This window comes from Oreochromis aureus, linkage group 19 (genome assembly GCF_013358895.1).
Source record: "Oreochromis aureus strain Israel breed Guangdong linkage group 19, ZZ_aureus, whole genome shotgun sequence".
Classification (NCBI taxonomy): Eukaryota; Metazoa; Chordata; class Actinopteri; order Cichliformes; family Cichlidae; genus Oreochromis; species Oreochromis aureus.
The window spans coordinates 17,321,039-17,341,323 of NC_052960.1; the positions used below are offsets into that span (position 1 = coordinate 17,321,039).

At 40.4% G+C, this 20,285-nt stretch overlaps 1 protein-coding gene across 2 annotated transcripts in view; it reads left to right on the forward strand.

Annotated features, from left to right (window-relative positions):
• Positions 1-20,285, forward strand: part of stac (SH3 and cysteine rich domain) — a 30,298-nt gene that overhangs the window by 3,537 nt on the left and 6,476 nt on the right. For both annotated transcript variants that reach the window (XM_031758372.2, XM_039602966.1), the window contains 6 exons: positions 6,756-6,889; positions 13,632-13,713; positions 13,870-13,976; positions 14,740-14,821; positions 15,594-15,661; positions 18,786-18,883. In XM_031758372.2, the coding sequence (XP_031614232.1) occupies positions 6,756-6,889; positions 13,632-13,713; positions 13,870-13,976; positions 14,740-14,821; positions 15,594-15,661; positions 18,786-18,883 (571 nt within the window). The remainder of the gene's footprint in view (positions 1-6,755; positions 6,890-13,631; positions 13,714-13,869; positions 13,977-14,739; positions 14,822-15,593; positions 15,662-18,785; positions 18,884-20,285) is intronic.

Below are 20,285 nucleotides of genomic sequence, written 5' to 3' on the forward strand. Positions count from 1 at the left end.
GTGGATTTATGCTCCATTATTCAGTATGAATAGTTGGCAAAGCTCTAAAACACACACTATGAGTATCTAAACAACAAAAAAACAGACAATTGCACACCTGACACTGAGCCTCTGACTTAATCTGTTGACACGTGACCAAAGTAGCTCCATCCTTCTGATTCACACACTGAGCCCAGTCCCTCCATCTGTCTGCTGGGGTGTCAGATAGCCAGCAACATCTGTGCCAGCACAGCTACCTGTTTTCCCCTTGCCAGATGTTCTGGTTCCTTTCGCTTAACCATCATTGCTAAGGCTCTGCATCTCAGGGAGTCTGCAGTTTGATAATTACAATCTGCTCAACTAGCCCCTGGCATCACGTTTGGTAGCAGATAAGTGAGATCAGACTTCGTACTGGGAAGGTAGACATGTAAACGAGCACCTACGTTTATAAGTGTAGTTATACCATCAGTTTAATATCTTGCAAGAGTTTATGCTTCTATTTGTGCAATTAGAAGTTGCAGTTCAAGTGCAAAAATTACTTCATGGTTATGAGGCAGGTGGATAAATGGTGACACTGCTTCTGTGTCAAGCAGTGGTCCATTCAGGGTTTTCTTACAAACCAGCCGATATTTATCATATCACTGCAGTGAAAAAGAAACACGTGCACGTCTTTGATTGGTTATAAAATAGTTGTGATCAGATCAGGTACACAACCGTCACTCCTTATACACAGACTATTATTCCCAGACACCCAGGTTTTTAAATATAACAAAACACATTCATGCCATTTATAAATGTCTTCACGTAAATTATATCCTTGTCTCACAAGTTTTTGGATGAAGGCTTCTGGACTGTCACAGTGCATAACAATTATCTGTTTGGCTGAACAGTGTAAGCATACTGCTTTTACTGTGGTTGGGATAAGATGTTGTGGTGTGGCTGATTTATAAAATGAATACCTTGTAAACGGGCAGCCTCTTGCTAGAAAGTCCAGGGAGGATATCCACTTATTTTACAATAAAGTTAAAGTCAGTACTTGATAATGAGTTTTATGAAGTTCTTACCACAGTTAAATGAATTTATATTGGAAAGTAGAGTTGAGTTCTACAGATTCATTTTATGATTTAACCCGATTTTCGCTCACATTAAAGGAAATTTAGAGGCTTTTCTTGGAGTAACACAGAATTTATCATCACCCAAGGATAGAATCCGAACAAGAGTGAAACTTTTTCTAATGCGAGGCCACAGAAAAAAAACTTTTTCACAGCTTCAGCAACATACTGCTACACATTTATGAACATTGTAACATACGCTGGTCTGTTATCTGACGTGGTCAGTGAGGCGCATCCAGTGGCTTTGAATGAGACTCAGCTGGTCTGTTGGTGGTGAGGATGTGATGCTGAGCTGCCCTCTGGTCCGCACATGAAAAAAAGATGCTGCCCTGGTCTTCAGTTGTCCCACCTTAATGAGAACACTATCGCTCTCTGTCTCTCCCTCCCTGTGTGTGTTTGTGTGTAATGATATGCGATGGTGTTATCAAATTCTGACTCAGTGTCCCAGAGTCAAAGAGCAGCACACAGGAGACAGAAGGAGAGATAATAGAGGAGGAGAAGGGTGGACTCAACTGATTGGACAAGCTTACAGTAATGTCTCCAGGTTTATGGAGTTACATAATCATGCAACAAGTTTTTATAACATTTTTCAAATAAAGTTCATATTTTTTTGCACAAAAAAATCCAGTCTTGCACCTCTAAAGGTACACAAATAGTGTTGCGAGTAGATATTTGACTTTCTAACAAAATAATTGAATAAGCTGTCATAAAAATATCCCATACACTCAAAATGCAAAAATATAAGGATGTGCTGTTTTTCTTTTAGTCACCAGGGTCAATCTAATATGAATTGTTCTTATTTCAGAAAAAAAAGCCGTATAAATCTATGTGTAGTGTATTTATGATGCACCTTTCACTCTTAAATAGTCTAATACATGTATGCTATTATTGTATAAGGCAGACATAAAAGAAATAAACACCCACCTTCTTCCTACTGGAGTCTTTTATTACCTCAATGCGTCAATTTCGGTGTGTCATTTAGAATAAAAATAGGTTTAATTATAGTATAGTGCTCACTGACTCATTCATTAGGTCTACTAGATGAAGGTAAGGTAGTAGAACAAAGAGATTAATTTCTGTTTGAGCAATAAAGATATTAGTTTTTAATTCGTTTTTCAAAATGACCTGCATGTAAGATAGATGCCCGTTTACTTTCACGTACTGAATTTTGGATATGCATAACATTAGATGTTCTCACAGAATAACCAAGGACTGTTTCATTCTTCATGCTGGGATTTTCTGCACTGGCGAAGCATCAATACAAACAAAAGAGCTGTATTCAGTTTTCAAACCACACTTTGCTGCCACTTTACCCTTCTTCTCATTCTGTTCCATGCTTGTGTTTTCTGTCATTTATTACATAGTCTCTATGGTATGTATGGCATTTGCACATAAAGCATCCATCCTCACAGTTCGCTCATTTCCCTGGTAATTTTTGCCTTTTTTAGGCAAGAAAAAAAAGCTTAAAAATGTATGATTAGTCTTGCTCCTGATTTTCTGCGATGACAGAATATGCAGGATATGTGCAGAAGAAGTCATGAAATCTCTGTCAGCTTATAAGAGTTAAACAGTTATTTACTTTCAAAATCCCCTAAAAGACCCAAAGGATCCATGCTCACTCCTGGGATTAACAAAACTCGATAATCTGGCAAAATTAACACGCACTAATCTGCGCAATTAAACTCCTTAAATGTACATGACAGGTTTTGTTGACCCCGGAAAGAAATGAATCTTGTGCTAGGAGGTCAAGGTTTTCCCAGTAGAGATGCTTGGCTGTGGTATTAAATGACACTTCATTGCATCTCCCTCTAATACACATACACTACTCGTGCACTTACTATGTGAGAGTTTTGTTCATGCTGGTGTCAGTGGCGTTTTCCGGTATTTTGTTACATTTCAGTGACACACTGCACTTCACGCACACATCTCACATGTACCATATATCTCTTTCTGTCACCCTGGATGCAAGCGGTACGTGCTGCGACATCTCTGAACATCTCTGATTCTTGATTTATCTATTTTAGTGTTAAATCCAGCAGCTGACGTTGTCTGTCCTGCCTTGAAAGTGTCTCACGCACCAGTGCGCCACTAACAAAAAGCCATTACCAAATGTTAAACTGCATGGGTGCCATTGGGGAAAATGTCATCTGGAGAAAGTCGGATCATGAAAAGTTTAAAGACAGTTAAATGTGAACAAAAACTGATGTATTGAAGTTTGAGCATTGGCTCAAAGCGGTAATTTCAGCATCTGTCAGTTGACAGGAAGGTCATTTTTTTCCCGGACCATAGACTGTATACAAAAGATGGACATAAAGTGTGACAATTTGTCTTGTCCATGAGAGGGTAAGAGGGTGGAGCTGCGTCATTACCAGCTATTAATTAAAGCTCTTCCATAATTAATTGTGATGCTATTTTTATGCTTTTATTACGGGATGCTGGTGAAAACCCTAAAACGTCACATCACTTCATGACTTAATACAATAAAATCAGATTAGCTGTGCATAAACTTTTTTGAATGAAAACTTGCTATAGATGCCAGTTGAGTAAAAGTTTTTCTGCACCTCTGTACTGGCTTAATTTTCAGTCCCAGAGGTTTCCAGGTGCTCCAGACTCTTATATCTCAGCAGTTACTGTGGCTGTTGAGATATAACAGCAACAATGCTATCTGACATTGATCAGATATGTGAATAAATAAATAAACAATACTAACAGATACACTGAAAGGCTGCTTGATGACCGATGCTGTGGAAGAAACTAACTGCAAGTCTTTAAGTAAATGTAAAGAAAGCTTTTGTGGTCAGAGTTTAAGAAGAAGACGAGGTGGAGGGGTTATTGTCTCAGTGAGGGTTATTTGCACGGGAAATCAGGAGGTGTGAAGTAAAAATGACGGCTTAATGGATCAATGTATGGCTGAGAGAAGGGCTGTAGGGAGGAGAGAGGAGGAAATGGAAGGAGAGAGGTTATGAGGTGAGATGATGACGGTACAGAAAAGCTGGCAGGAGTCTCGTCCTTTACTGTACTGTAAATGAATAATAAGCTTTAATGGCAGAGTATCCACAAAAAAAAAGAAAAAGCAAATGCCAGAGAGATCAGCACTGTCACTCAGATTCCCCGCAGCTATAATGCCTTCAGGCCCTGAACCAAAAAAGCACCTATACACACACACACACACACATCCAGACTAACATCATTATCCTTCCATTACCTCAGGAGGATGACAGTGTCACCTTCCTATATGTGCCTGCTGAAACACAGCGGTTTGTTCCCTTATTAGTTAACATGGAGGCGTCTCATTATTCCCCCATGTTGGAATGAGTCAGCTCAAACAAGCCGATCAACAACAGCTTGACAAGCGCTTAATTTGCTCCCTGTCCCAGTGCATCCGCGGAGACGGACAAGAGCTTGAATCCGGATGTCTCAGAGATACCGCAGGGAGATCGTTTGTTGACCTGAAGGGAAATGAAACTTGAGGTGCTCGTTAAGCAACACAATCAGTTGACCCGATTTAGAGCGACCTAGAAATCGGCGCAGGTTGCTTCTCATTGCCTCCGCGTCTGTCATTGTTGTTCTGTTGTTCTGTGGCGAGGGTTCAGGGCCGGGATCGCGTTTCTCTCAGTTTCCGTCTCAGCATCACTAACTCCACCGGAGCAGCTCAGCCCAGCCAAGCGACACAACAGCTTTAAATGGGAAATACAGATACTGTTTTCCACCCATTACTGAGTTTCAAGTTCCTGTCACTGCTGTCCAGATCCAAATAGCTGTGACGCCAGTTTACATTACAGCACATGAAGAGCAGGCAGAGATTTTTTCCCCCTTGTTGGCTAAGTAAACTACACACGAAGAGCTTTGTTTCTTAAGCACACAGTATCTCGTGTTAACAGTCCTGCTGTGGGGGGTCAGGTTTCCCCTGATCACCTCTGCTCGGTGACCCCCCTCGACCCGCTCGTGAAACCGAACGTGCATTTCTGAGGATGATCTGGACTGAAATCACGACATTGTTTCCTTGCCACTGTGGCGGGTCCACAGTAAACAGAAACGACACATACTGACAACACTTCTGTGATGAAACTTGGAGCAGACAGATCATCTTATGTTGTGTCTGTTCCCTTTGATGCTCACAGAAGTAGATCAATGTTTCCTTTCGCATGTCCACACTTTCACACGCACATATGAAGAGCGTGGGCCTAAGCAGGGCACGTGCTTATTGATTAATCAATGAAGAGCCAGAGCTGCATAGCTGCCAGATTCCAACTAATAGCAGCTCTGGGACTTGGAAACATTGTACTCTTTTGTTAATATGAACGAGCTCTCATAGGATATACAGTGGCTGGTTGTAAGTGATGTTTGTTTTTTTTAGCGTGGTATGTACTGTATGTCTCATACCAGTTTATTGATTTTATCTTGCCATGTTAGATTTATTACTCCACAGACTCCCCACTTATTTCATAAGAAGATAAATTAGTCTTTTTTTTTTCATATCTTGCCTCATGTCGCTTGATGCACAGCAGTCATAATAGCTGTCCATTAGCTTAAGCACTAAAGTTATTAGCTTACCAGCTTTGATTTGGACTGATTTATCATTTTTATTGGAAAATAGGTCAAGGCTTTGGCCAGCTTACTCGTCTCTCATTTGTATCTGACTGGATCAGAGGGTAGGGGATGATAACTCTGAGCCTACAGGTAAATATGTCATATAGCTAGCTTCTTTTGGCCTTGGGTAAGAACATGGTCTGTGATTGACAGTGATATCACGGTTGTTTACATTTTTTAGGTTAGGAAGTTGACACCCTGAACTTCTTGCCATTAGGTGCATAAAGCAAGGTCTTCTTCCTTCAAATGTGAAAGAGAAACATTGTTTTTTATAATGAACCAATGAACTAAGCTGTAAGTTGGGCTACGTTTGCAGAAAGCTTCACTGAAGATTGGCTGCTGCAAACTTCTGAGAGGATGGCAAACAGAGGAGAGGGCAGGAAGGTGTGTGGGGCACGTAGGGATTTATAGACATACGTGATCCTCAACTCCTAAAAATACCAATATTCCCTACTTAATGCACATCTACTGCTGGTATCTTTCTTTGTGAGGTTCATTCTGTTGCACCTTTAAGACTCCGCCCTGTCCTTCTCATTTTCGTTTCTCCATCCTTCGCTCCATTTCCCGTTATTTTTCTTTTATTAATCTACACACCTGCATGCACAAATACACACAAACACTTGCAAAATGATTGCACCTGCATCATTGCATAACTTTTGGATCTCAAATTAATCTTCAATTATCTCATCAGCTGTGAGTCAGGCATTAATAAGTGACAGCGAACCGGCACACAGGTAGCAGTTTGACGAGCGATATTAACACGGTGGAGACACGCCTGGCTCAGTCACAGTCGGACTGATTTTTGCAGAAGTGCACGCTGTGAGTTGCATTTTGTAAATTTTTCTCCCTGTTAAAATGTTCCACATGTCATTTCACAGGTTTTTCTCAGTGCATGCTGGGAAGGGCTCCAGAAACTAGGAATAAGAGTGTAAAAACAATGAATAAATAAATGAGACGCCGTTCTGGACAATATTTTCATCTCCTCTGCTTTTTTTCTCTGTAACTTGCTGTTTAGTTGTAAGAACACAATTTGATTCCAGCTCCCGACATTGCCTCTTTGTCTGTATGTATCAGGCACAACAGCCAAGCATGTGGTGTTCCTGGCGGGAAACACGGCGAAGCACGGCCTCCGCTGCAAAGCCTGCAAGATGAGCCTCCACCACAAGTGTGAGAACGGTGTTGGGCAGCAGCGTTGCATGGGAAAACTGGTAAGATGCATGATATAAAATAAGAGCAGCCGTCAAGACTCTTTTGGGAGACTGCGCCTCAGGAATATAGTTATTGATGTCAGTACTGCGATAGCAGATCAGAACTGGCTGTCTGACCGCTTCCCAGCAGAATGTGCTTATTCAGAAATCACACTCTATGTGTGAGTGTGCAAGTACATCTGTGACCACCATCCATCCTCGTCATCCTCCTCATCATCGTTATATCATCGCTGTCTCTGTGTTAGATAATGCAGCTCATCGTTTACAAAAACACTGACCTCCTCCCCTCCTCTCTCAAGTTCTGCCACGCTTCTGGACAAACGTGGTCACCGAGAGGCAGCTTCTTAAACCCACTATTGATGAAGTCACATGGGCAGGCTTTATGATGTGTTTGACATTTCAGAGTAGCAGCGTTACTTTAACACTCAGGGAACTGTGGAATTACAGGGTGGAGTGGTTTTTAAGGACCTTATCTGATATTTTATGTGCTCATTTAAGTCTGTAAAATGCAAATGCACTGCATCTATGCAGCACTTTTCTAGTCTTATCAACAACTGAAGTGCTTCACACTACAAGCCACATTTACATGCATGTATAGGATGTTTTTTATGGTACGCAGCATTGACATGTGGTGAGTTTCTGGGGTCCAATGCGATACTGAACATCTTTCCTCATACAGACACGAGGAACTGGGGATCAGATTAAGTGAATGAATAAACCTCATGATCCACAACCGCCTTTTTTAGGGGCTTTCAGTAAAAAATCTGCAATGTGCTTTAAATCCAGAACCTGTGTTGTTTCATTTAGGAAGTTTCCCTACTAACGAGCTGATGCTCAGGAACCACAACATTCAGTGAGAGAGGTTTCAAATGTGTTCACGTGATGAAAAACTTGGAGAAAATAATAATTATTGTGTCATTTTGCCCCAAATGTGGTTTCTCCCCAAGAAACACATCACAGCCTCATTATAGAGTGATAACAACTGAAATTAGAGTTCTGCAATATGATTCGCAATCTTTAATGGCTCGCATCATCTGTGAATGAAATAAAAATGAAACCCTGGTTGTGGAATGGGTTCACCGGGGTGGTCTGGGTGTTTTTAGCTGGGGAGTTTTCGGCCTGACTTGTAAAAGCAACTGCCAATAAGCGTTTTCACTTCCATAGCGGTCTAAAAGCTGGAAGACTGGATCGAACTGGGACCTTTTAATCATTTGTGCTCATCCTGCACTGAAGAAAGAGACTTTAGAGCCACATGTTTGGTTGGATACTTGGTGTCCACACCTCAACTTAGCAAATTTGTCTGAAGTTACTAAAGGAAATGGAATAAGTTGAGTCGGATAAAGTGAATCAATGCGTGTAAATAACTTGGCAGTACAGGCAGTGTTTCTCCTTTTTCTTTGTGTCGTCTTTCCACCAGATGCCTTAGAGATGAGGCCTGTAGATATGATCGGCTCTCAGGAGTGGAAAATGAGGTCGAGAGGTCGAGCATAAAAAGGGAAGTTTCCCCAGTGGAGTACAGCTCTAAATTCAACTAACTCTAAACTTGGACTCTTCTGCTGCCATGCTTGTTTCTCTTGGCCTGAGAGCCACTCAGAAAGAAACCAAGTTAGCTCATCCTTTGAATCTTTGCTAACATGAAACCAGTGTGTTTCTGTACCCACTCGTACATTTGTAGAGACTCTGTATCGAGTGCTGCTGATAATTACTGCTATTCAACATGTAGTTCAGCTTTGCTGGTTACATAACATTACTTCAGTTAAATGTTTTACTACAGCTAAGCTGGACACAACATTTTCAGGGGTGACAATAATCAGTTAACAACAAGTTTTTCTTATTCTACAGGAATGTGTTTTCTTTGTTCCACATAACTGCTACACTGTGTTTGCAGTATAGTATGGGGGTCACTTAAAAAGAGAAGTTGACGCCTTTTTTCTGACGCACTCGGTTTATGTTAACATTCAGCCCCGACAGCTCCAGTACAAATAACGTTTCTGGGAGACTTGCCAGTTTGGATCAAACGTGATTATTAATCAATATGTGTCAGTTCATTGTGAGTCACTCCGTGAAACGCAGCTAAAACAGTGCATGTTTTACATATCGGACTTAAAAACCTGCTTCGACAACGTGATCCGAAAAGTAGTTTAATTAATTTAGCTCATTACTCATGATGAACGCGTCAGCTTTTGATGAGCAGTGTTTATCACAAATATCAACAATAACAGGGGTTCTGCACAATGCCGCAACACCTCCAAGACTGCCACAGCTTCATCCAGATGTTTTATCGCTTTGTGTTTCCTTTGTACTCGGCGCAAATGATGGTTCAAAGTCTCAGTGCTACAGTCGCTGAGGTCAGAAGGGACACGCACTAGATCTCTGAGATGCGGGTACTTTGCCAAATTTGGTTTAGCTTCTCAAAAAGGGCTAAGTCACTGAAGTGATTTGCCATATGTTGTCAAGGAAGTAGCGTGTAGACAGCGACCCAAATGCAAGACAAGAAGGTAGATGATGTGAGATTGGTCTAAAAACAGGTAGGGGATAATAAAAAACATGAGGAGCAGACAGGGATCCTAGACAAATGAAGCAGGACTTCATCTTATCTGGGTACCATTAGGATTAATCCTGGTTTTTCTGTACTACGAAAGTGGTTAACGTAACTAATGCTGAAGACCTAACAGGTGGTTATGATCAAGATATGAAATTACCGCTTACTGACAAACCAATTCTCCGGAAAATAACTTCCCACATCCCTCTGTGCAAGAATAGCAAGATGGTCTGAAGTCTTTGTCTGCTCCTGATGACCATTTAGTATTAAATAGAGATTCTTAGACACATATTTATTCTTCAGTTTTTTCCCCCGACACCTATTTGCACATAGATAAAACCTATGTTTGAATTCTATTTACATTTCATCTTTAATCTCAGATCATTAAACACCACCAAATGTACATGTAAAATGTAATTATAACACATCAGTTTCTCCTGTGTCATAGTGACAGAGCAGTGATGTTCGTAAGTCTGTTAATTCCACAGTCGGCATTTTTTCCAGCTGTCTTTGCTGCCTTCAGATATACCAGACTTCATTAATTTAATAGTTATTTCCCAGTCTAACTGACCAAAGAGCTTAGAGTACTCACACATTTATACAGTGCTTTTAGTGCTACTGCTTTTCCTCTCGCGCAAACTCAAGCTGCTGATTTGTCTGCAGCAGCTACGTTGCTTTTAGCCTGTATTATTCATTTAACCTCTTCATATTTTTCCCATAGTACAGTTTTATCTTCTTTTACGCAACCAGCCGCTCTGCTGCCAGTACACTTATCAGTAATTGCGATTAGTCAGATGCCACCCCTTTTATCTGAACACCAGAGGAAACCGATTAAGTTAACTTATGCGGCGTTCCAGACAACTCGGACCTCGGATGTCTGAACCGGGGAGTTCGTTGAGTGCGTAGCAGAAAAAGTGAAGAAAAACAGGTTTTGGTTTGATTCTAAGCTAGGTAGAGCTATCACTAGCAAAGCATATTACTTTTTTTTGCACTTAAAACCCCGCCGCGGCACATTCACGGATAGAGCTGGGTCAGTGCTCTGCGTATGGTTTATTTAGTGAGGCACAAATACACAACGGTGGCAGCACGGATTAAAAGTTTTACAGTTTTACTACTGTTTATGTTCAATGCCGCCAGCTTGGATTGTTGACTCTGAGTTGCTGGGGCTGAGTTGAGGGGGCATTCCAGATTTAACTTCTGACTGGGAACTCAGAAACTCTGACTTCTGACTTATTCAGGAACACAGCATTAGTGAGCTGATAACCAGCTTGAACTCGCGTCAAGCTTCATACTCTGAGGACAAAGAGAGAGAGATTGGACTATTTATACAAGGACCGAGACACAGGTGAAGGGGATTACACGGGTGAAAACAATCAGGACAGTTACAAAGTGGGAAGTAAAACAAACACGAGGCATGAAGGAAACCAAGCCTCGAAGTAAAGCGGGAACCGTCCAAAAGACAAATGCTAAACATGGAGACAAGAAGACTCACACTAAACATAAAGACTGAGATGGGGAAGACTTGAGAACAGATGGCTAAGCATTGGAAGATGAGCCGGATGATGTAACAAAGAGAGAAACTCAAAGTAGGAACTGAAGCTAAAATAGCTAAAGCTAAAATAAAGCAAGACGGCTCAAATGCTAAAATAAAAGCTTATCATACTACAGTATCAATGGAAACATGAACCAAAACACAGGTTTGCAAAACTATGAAGCAAAAACAAAAATCAAAGACTCAATAGTAACAAAAGTATACAACAGGAGTCCAAAACTTTAAAAAATAGTGTAATACAAGGCAAAGTCAGAACCCAGAAACAAAAATCTCTTGGACCCAACCAAGAGCCACAGTGCAAAAGTCTTGAGCCACCATTCATTTCTGCATTTTTTGCTTCCAAGGAGTCAGACTTTCTGGTATTGAACAGATAAGATTTGAATGTCCTTCAAGAAGCCTGAAGAATTATTCCCAAAAACTACTTAATGAAATTAAAAGAAAGTTCATATGAATGTGCTCATACCAAATATTGACATTCAAGGTTTTCAAGCCAAGGTTTTGCCTTTTATACTAAATTTTCAAGAACTGGGTTTCTTTCAATAATCACTACATGTTTTCCCTGTTTTTGTAAAAAAACGATTTAAAGAATCTTTCAAAGAAGACTTTGACATTGTACTTTTTATGTGTTATGTGTTGACCTTTTACACGTGATGCAGATTACTTGAAAACCTGTTAGGATATAGCTATAATAATATTGTACTGATCCCTTCTAATTAATATGTTTTCTGGATACTTCTAGAAACAAAAAAGACATTTTCCCTGGACTATTTTCCCAATAAACAGGAAGTTGACAGATGAGTGTCTTTTTCCAGTTTTCTAAAGAAGTTTAGAAACTGCAAAGAAACTATAATTGTTATATACTGGATGGTTTGTAAAAGAAAATTAAGCTGTCTGTGACTTCTGGCATTGAGCAGCGAGTGGTATCTTTTTGTTTGTTGCCACGTGAACCAGATGGGCTCCAACGAGCACGCTCTTTTAACCTTTTCCTTAATGAGTTTGGCCCTGGAAGTCTGACGCCTCGTTTCTTGAGATGTGCCCGAAGCGCTTAGGGGTTGCTTATTTTAGCCGCCTCATCACGAGAAGTGTCAAACGAAGAATTAATCAGGACTGATTAGCGACGCCGATTTCACCACCCGCGACTTGAGTACTCGAAATGTAAACAAACGGAAGAAAAGGCAACTCTATGAGCAAGAAACGCGCACTGAGCCGCACATCCAGTTGGGAATTTAAGCTGCTTTAATCAAGCAAGACTGAAAACAGTACAGTATCGATGAATTGCTGCAGTGTGTGAAAATAAACTGCAAATATATACATTAATCATTACTGGGTGTGCTGTAGCTGACACCGTCGGAACTAGGCATCATTTCAATCTTCTGTATGCTTACCAAGGATTCAGACCTGATGGGGTGGTATTGATTAGATGGAACGCAGGCAGGTAATAGATATATAAGTGATAAATGTTTGAAGGCCTGGGAGATCGGGGGAAAACTTGACAGGCAGATAAATTACGATAAAAACTTTAGAAGTTTACCTTCTTGGTTTCATAGCAGTGAACTCCATGAACCAAAGTATCATATTTGATCATGTTTTCTACTGCTGCACATTCAGATTTTAACTCTGTGTAACAAATCCGCTGCTCTGCTATCATGGTCGTGCACAGTTTTAAAATTATACATCATTAGCATGGAAAAAAGTAAAGCTGAATAGGACTAATGTTGCTTCTCAGCCTCAGCTTAATGCAGTATTGAGTGTGGACCGAGTCTGACGTCATTTTGTGAACAGAAACAGCCCCTTCAGCATCTGTGCTCCGCTCCGCCCTTCATCTGTCTCTCCAACTATCCTCAATATGTTCGTTTCGTCATTTGCTTTGCAGAGTAAGCCATAAAAGCACAGACCATTGACCATGCCTACACGCTTTTTGGTGCTGCTGTAGTTATTATGTCATTATGGTGTGATGAATATTGTCAACATTACAGAGCGTTATCTGTGTATGAAAACTCGTGATTAGTACTGGAATTGCTTTGTAGCGTTTGCCTGCTTTTCCCCTCTTTACCTTATGCACAGGTTACAAAACGCAACACATGATCGATCTTAGGAAATGATATTCTGTGTCCTCCTCACATTCCCACGAAAAGATGAAAAAAGCCGTTTAGCTGAGCAAGCTTCCAGTGTTGCTGTTAGATGCTGTAACTTTATTTAACAAGCTGAATTAGGACAGAAGAGCACAGTGCTATTCAGTATCAGGTATGTTTTTTCAGTTTTGATAGGCTCACAATAGGCTTGTGAAAAATTCTAATTTGAATGATGAGTAATGTAAAAATGATACTACTGATTTGCAGAGTAGTTAGTTTTAAATGTTTGGCTAATTCTTTTGGCAGGTGTAGGATTATCAGGATGAAATTGATGGGAAATGAGGCTTTAAAGGTTTTGTTTTTCATATTAATATTATGCTCTGCATTCATTCACAATGTTTGACTTCCATCCTTTGTAGCAGAACCTTTTCCCTATGAAGTGAGAGCCACATTCAGAAACTCCAAATGAACAGAGTTATGTGCAGTATTTAATGGTCGGAGCACTTTACTGCCTGCGGTGCTGTATATCGATTTGTCTCTAACGCCTGTCACCGCTCTGTGTCTTTCTCGCTTCAGCCAAAAGGCTTTCGGCGGTACTACAGCTCTCCATTACTGATCCAGGAACAGTATGGCTGCATCAAAGAAGTCATGCCTATTGGTGAGCAGCTTATCTATAGGATACTTTTGGTTCATTTCAACTTCATTCTCCCAAAACTGGGTTTCGAATTGAGCAGTTTAATAAAATGGATTCACAAGGTTTTACAGTCTGGTAATTTGCCACATGGTTTTGTGTCTGTAACTTGCTTTTCTAAAGCCTGTGGCAATAAGGTGGACCCCGTGTATGAAGCCCTGAGGTTTGGCACATCACTGGCACAAAGGACAAAGAGAGCCAGCGGTTCTGAATCTCCACACAGAAACTCTGTAAGAGCAAAATACCTCTCTCTACTTTTATTTAAAGATTAATTCAATTTATTTATTTTTTTGCCAGCTTCTTTTTGTCCATATCATAAAGTATCCTCTTTATTGAGGCATATACAGACTTTCTATCAGGAAATGGACTACACTTTATATTTTGTCTCACTGTAGCAGACACTGTGTAGCTGATGATCTAAATAGATATTGCTACTGCAGGGCTGTAAACACTACCAATAAAGGCAGTCTGGTCCAGACCTATGACAGGAACTCTCACGTTACAGCTCTGAAGATGAATTAAAATGATTGTTTAGCCAAAGTCCCTTCCGGCCTTCTTCCATCTGCACGTTTAATGCACAGGGAAATCTGTTCTTCATATTGTATCACTGCTAATGTAAGCTAAACCGCACGAGCAGTCTGGATACGCACCTCTGTATGATGACATTTGAAAGCTGTTGGGTTAGGGCCATTCTGTCCTGTCCTCTGCAGCTGTTAGTGAATGGGTGTATGTGTGTGTCAGCTGAGGCTTACAGAGACAATGTGATCTCAACGGGGGTTCTCATAATAGTTTCCAAATGTAGACTATGAAACAGCATGTTTACCGCTCTCCAGACTCCCAGATAGCTGGTTATTCTGTAAAAAAGAATGAATTTGAACTAATCCTGTGCTCAAACCTTTAACTATCTATCTAACTAATTAGTAGTACATCATTCCCTCTCTATTTCTGCACTTATCTAATTGAATTTTGCCCGTTCGATTTTTGTTTTTGCAGACCAGTGATTTGGATAAGGTTCCAGAGGAAGTTGTGGCTCACAGCAGCAGGCAGGAGCTGTCGAGAAAACACAGCGATGATGGTGAGTATTCACTGCAGCACACAGTGTGCATCTGGATTAATGCCACGTAGTGACAGGAAAAAATGCACCGCTGTTGCTCTTCCCATAAAAGAGAGAATTAAAGAAGGTTGCAACATCAAATTCTCCATCTATGAACCATCAACAAAATTTTCTCCTTATTCTCCTTTAAAGTCAGTCTTTAAAATAAGATGTTCTGTGAACTTTTCTGTGTTCCTTACTGTGCTTAGCTCTTGATTCAGCAGTGGGTGGTGTTTTCCAGCTGCACAATAGCATCTGTAGTAAAGGGCAATGCAGTGACCCTTTATACTCCAGAGTATTAAGCCTAAGACGATTGAATTAAAGACTACAAAAAGAAGACATTGTTTTGGAAAATGCTGTTTGAAGCGTGGTAATAATACTGCTGAACTAGCCCAACAAAAGAAGAAATTGCTTCACTTTTAGCTTGTGTCATGTGCTCGCCTTCCAACTGCTCTTGTTTTATGATTAGCTCAAGCTATCGGGGAAAAAATCTAATTATGTTAACTGAAAACTATATGTGGATTTCTATGATCACAGTGATGACACTTAGATTTGAAGTGCCACTTTCAGGCCAATGGTTTCCGCTGCAGACACGTTTATGCTCTTGATTTAGTCTTGATTTTCTTCCACATGTGACAACATTAGATCCATTTTTTGCCTTCTGATACAGTTATATCCTGCTACTTTTAAACTAAGTACAACTTTATTAAGACTGTTTAGTTGGGCAAAGTTCATTTTGTGTTTGTTTTCTCAGTTTTTACGGTCATTGAGAACGGGACAGAGCAGTACCACCACCCAGAAAGAAAACCCGACAGTTTGCAGGTGAGAAACCATTATTTTACATTTTATAATAGATTGGTTTTCTGTGCATGTGCACGAGTATACTACAACACTGAGAAGTACTGTTCTTGTAATACGAGTTGATGTGGATTGATGTTGTCGTTTTATATGCAGGAAAGAATGTGAGTTTTTTTCTTGCCCTGTTCTTTTTTTCCTTCTTAAATCTATGTAAATGTCAGATGGACAGACAGACAGTCCTTATTTATAAGTAACACGTGTTCCTCAAAGCCAAAAAGCACAACAGTTGTCGGTTGTTCCAGGCCAGTTTGTTCTTCGGAAGCCACATGAGCTTCCAGTTTAGTTTAAAAACAGACATCTGAGGTACAAATTGATTTTTCACATGCAGATATAATTTGTTGTCCTTTCATGAATTACAAAAAAGCCTTTTAGAGAAGCACTAAACTGGTAATTATATAGGTAAGAGCGAAAGAAAGTAAAGTGACTGCATCCTATAACTGTCTTTTCAGCAGTTTCACAAGTCAGCAACTCGTACTGTGTAGTGAACTTTTTCACATTTTCCCTCTTAGCTTTCACAGCGTTAGTTGTTTTGGAGCTCAGTCTTTCTGTGCATAGTCTAAAGACCTTAGACAACCATTGACCAGTTCCTGAACTTTCTGGCTCACCTGAGAACTGATACCCTGCCAGCCCGTTCTTCATCCCCGGCTCCATCGTCGCTGCTAAATTTCCCAGGACTTCGGGGGAGCACTCTCTTTTCTCTCCCTGCCGTAACAAATCAAACCCGGTCTGACACGACCACTGGCCAGCGCTGATACAGACAACTCTTGACCTTGGTGTTTGGATTCGGTCTGTTTATTCTCCACAGTGTAGATGCAGTGCTGATGGTGCAAAATTCATGCCAGAGAAAGAAAAAGGTTAAACCTCTGTGAATGTCTTATCACCCCCTGTGGAGCAGCCATGAATATTTCATTGGCATATTTCAACTCTTCTCCTCCTCTCTGCCTTTTCCTTCCAGGCTGGAATTTGTGGGAGAGGTGTTCTTAGTATTGATGCTCTTTGTAGATATTTTCTATGTGCCGCCATCTATTCTGTTTACTTTTATAGCTTAACATGTTTATCTCCGTTGTCAACAATGGAAAAAGACCACAGATACTCAGACAAACACAAAAATGAGCAAATATCCGTACAAGGGAACACACACGCACAGATGCACGTATACACACCTCGACTCTGCAATATAATCTAGCAGTCCAGTCGTCCATTTCAGAGCTTGAAATGCATTGTGCAGTGTTATCAGGCTGGACCGAGCACAGCTGGCAGCAGGCTGTTTGTCTGTCAGCCGACAGCTCCATTAGCTCAGGCTGGCGGACAGACAGATGGAGGCACTGCAGGGTAATGAGCAGAGGAAGGAAAAAGAGGTTGAAAACGGCTTCTTCCCTTGAGAAGGAGCCGTTTTCAAATTGAGATGAGGGACTCGCGGTCTCAAATGGGAACACATGACAGGATGGCCATCTGTTCACACTTTTCAGGTTTAGTGTTAAATTCTCAGAGATCAATAGCCAGTAAAATGGTCTGATTCTTTTTTTCTTGGTGCCGTCTCTGTTTTCTTTTAAACTGTTGTAGCCTCTGCTCATTCACTGCTGCTGGACACATAAAATGTATCATCATTTGGAAGCAACTCATAAAAATACTGATAAATATCATTCAGGCCCCAAACCTGGAGCCTTTAAGTATCTTTCAGCTGTTTTTATCTTGATTTTTTGCAGCTTTGCTGTTTTGAATCAGCCTTAGCTCTAAGCAGCAGGCAGCTGATTTAATGAAGATTTTCTGATAGCCCACTTTATTTGCCCACTCAGCAACAAGTGGCATACCTAGTTAGAGCTGGATTGTTTTAACAGGAGTTGTAGCCACCAGAGCTGAAGATAGCACTCGACTTATACTCGTTAGATGGCCAGCATAACACGAACATGACACATAACACAGTGATTCCTAAACAGGAGATGCTTATTCAGTTGCCAGAAGTTTTGCTAAAAGATGAACTATTCCAGTTAAACTACTAACTGAGTGTGCATGAACAGACCTGACAATTTGAGTAACTGAGGTTACAGTTTATAGAGATTCACCGATTCACAGATCCAGATTTAATTTAAAACAAGGTCAAATTTCCAGCACCCTGTTTTTCGCCCTAAGACTGTTCAATCAAGCTCCAACCTCCCACGACCCTGATGTAGGGCTAAAAAAACTGATGTATGAATGAAAGTATAAACAGTAAGTATACAAGTGGTATCTATAATTTGCTTTTTTTACATTTGTCCCTGCGTCTTATTTTGATAGCTCTCTCGCAAAGGAGGTTGTTATCTCACCCAAACCGACCTCACATCCACTGATCCTGACTGCCACAACACTGGGACCCTCACAAGGCCTGTGAGCTGCTCCTAGTTAGTTGTAATGGATCGCCACTGTCTGATGCAGTTTTCACCCAGAGGTCACAGAGGCACTTTTCCTCGTGGCCGCAGATAACTAAGCTCATCCATCACCCACATTTCCAGTCCACATGGCTGGTGCTGGGGGAGCCACAAAAGACCAAAACCCACTTTTGTCATTACTGTAAGGTGCCACAATTATAGAAAAGTCTCCTGCTGTCCTAAAACAGCTATTATCTTTTCCTTTTTTTGCATTTTCCTTGCTGTTACCATGCAAAAAGAGGGCAAGTTATTGTTTGGATGGATTTCATGGGCACAGCAGGCACGATTCAGATTCAAGGTGATGAAACGGGAAAACACACCCACCAGGTTTTATGAGCAGGTGTGAATAGCGCCAGAATGGCGGCATATCTCCCTGCTAATTGTGCTAACACCTCTCTGAGAACTTCCTCTCCACCCACAACCATGTCCTGTTTAAACTTCCCAAGTGTTTGTTAAAAAAAAAGAAAAAAGAAAACCCCCGATCTTTCTCCCACTCATGTTGATGGAGGATTAAAGGGAACAGATTGTATAGCAACTTAAGCAGCTCCTCAGTCTATCAGTGTGCTGTAAATACACTAATGGGAATGCCAAAAGACTATTTTAAGATATGACTGGAAAATAAAGAGACAACAAAGAAAGTAGGGTTAGACTGCATTGGTTAAAGGCTTTGTTTTGTCTTGTAGATGGAGCAGAGCATGCTACAGAAAGACGTCCTCAAGCTCAACACGTATGTGGCCTTGTACAGCTTCACCGCCCAGGAGAGCCACGACCTGGAGATGAGGTTAGCGCACGTACACACACACGCACACGTGCTCTAATAATAAGAACACCTGCACAGGAACTTAGACTGTGAATTAAATGACTTTGACATATAGTGATTTCTTTAGATAGATTTCTCTTTTCTTTAAAATAAGAAATAAAAACAAAGACGAGGCTCACGCACTGCAACCCAAACATGATTTATCTTCACTGAAATTAAGTTAAACTCTCCGAACAAAACAGATGGAATTCAGCTCTTACTCATATCCTCAAAGGTCACCTGCAAGGAAAAATTTAAAACACAAGAAGTCATGTTGCTCAATTCCACTTTGTTCTCTCTTTATCTCGTGTCATTTTTATCTTATATAGACTAATTACTGTCTTCAGAGACAAGAATGGATTCACAAAAGGAACTAATTAGTGTCCTCTTTTTATGTAACACTCCTCAAAGATTTATTTCTCTGGTGTGGCCTCATTAATGTTACCTGGGTGTGTGCCAGCATTATTTATTAATATCAAATCTGTTACATGTCTTCTTAGATTTATCTTCAGAGAGTATGACGGTCTTTGAAAGTCCATTTATAGATCCTTTAAAGGGTCCCTTCAGTGTACCAGGCACACATGCTGTTTCTGAAGGATAACACTGAGTTTATTGTAGTTAAAATGATGAGACGTTCATGCTTTTCAGGTCAGCGCAGAAGCAGATACCTGCATAATTTGGGCACAGATGCCAGAAGCCTCACTTGTTCGTGTATTGTTCACAGTTTCATACCGATTAGACATTTTAGTAATTAGTAATTACTAAATGTAATTACTAATTAGTAACATTTAGTAATTAGCAGTTAGTGGTGGAAGAAGTCCTAAAATAGGTTGCTTTGAATAGTAATAAGAATGTAAACAAATATTTTGAAATTTCATCAATGAAAGCAAAATACTAATTTCAAAAACTGCATTTAAAGTGTCAAAAAAAATGCATGATATCTAAAGGCATTACACTGTGGAGCTTGTCTGTCATTTTCCCATTTTCACAATGACCACCACCCCATCTAGACTATTGTTTTGGTAGTTTTTAATTAAACCTCGAGACAGCGATCACCTAACGGGTCACCCACGGTGTCCAAATTGGACTCAAAGTCAAAGTCTCATTTGTTATTTTCAATGGATTTCCCCTCAGTCATTACTTTGTGCAGTACCAAAACCAGTGACACTTAAACTTTAGTGCTTCATGCTTTAAAATAACCTTTGAATTATAATGGATTATGAGCTCAATAACATCATTGATGTTTATGTTGCTCATAGTACAAATAAGTTTGTAAGCTCAGCCATGGCATCAACACAATCTTAAGTATCACCTCAGACATTACTCACATATGCATTATTCTAATTTTGAACACTTAGTCAGACAATATTGTGTTATGATAGTA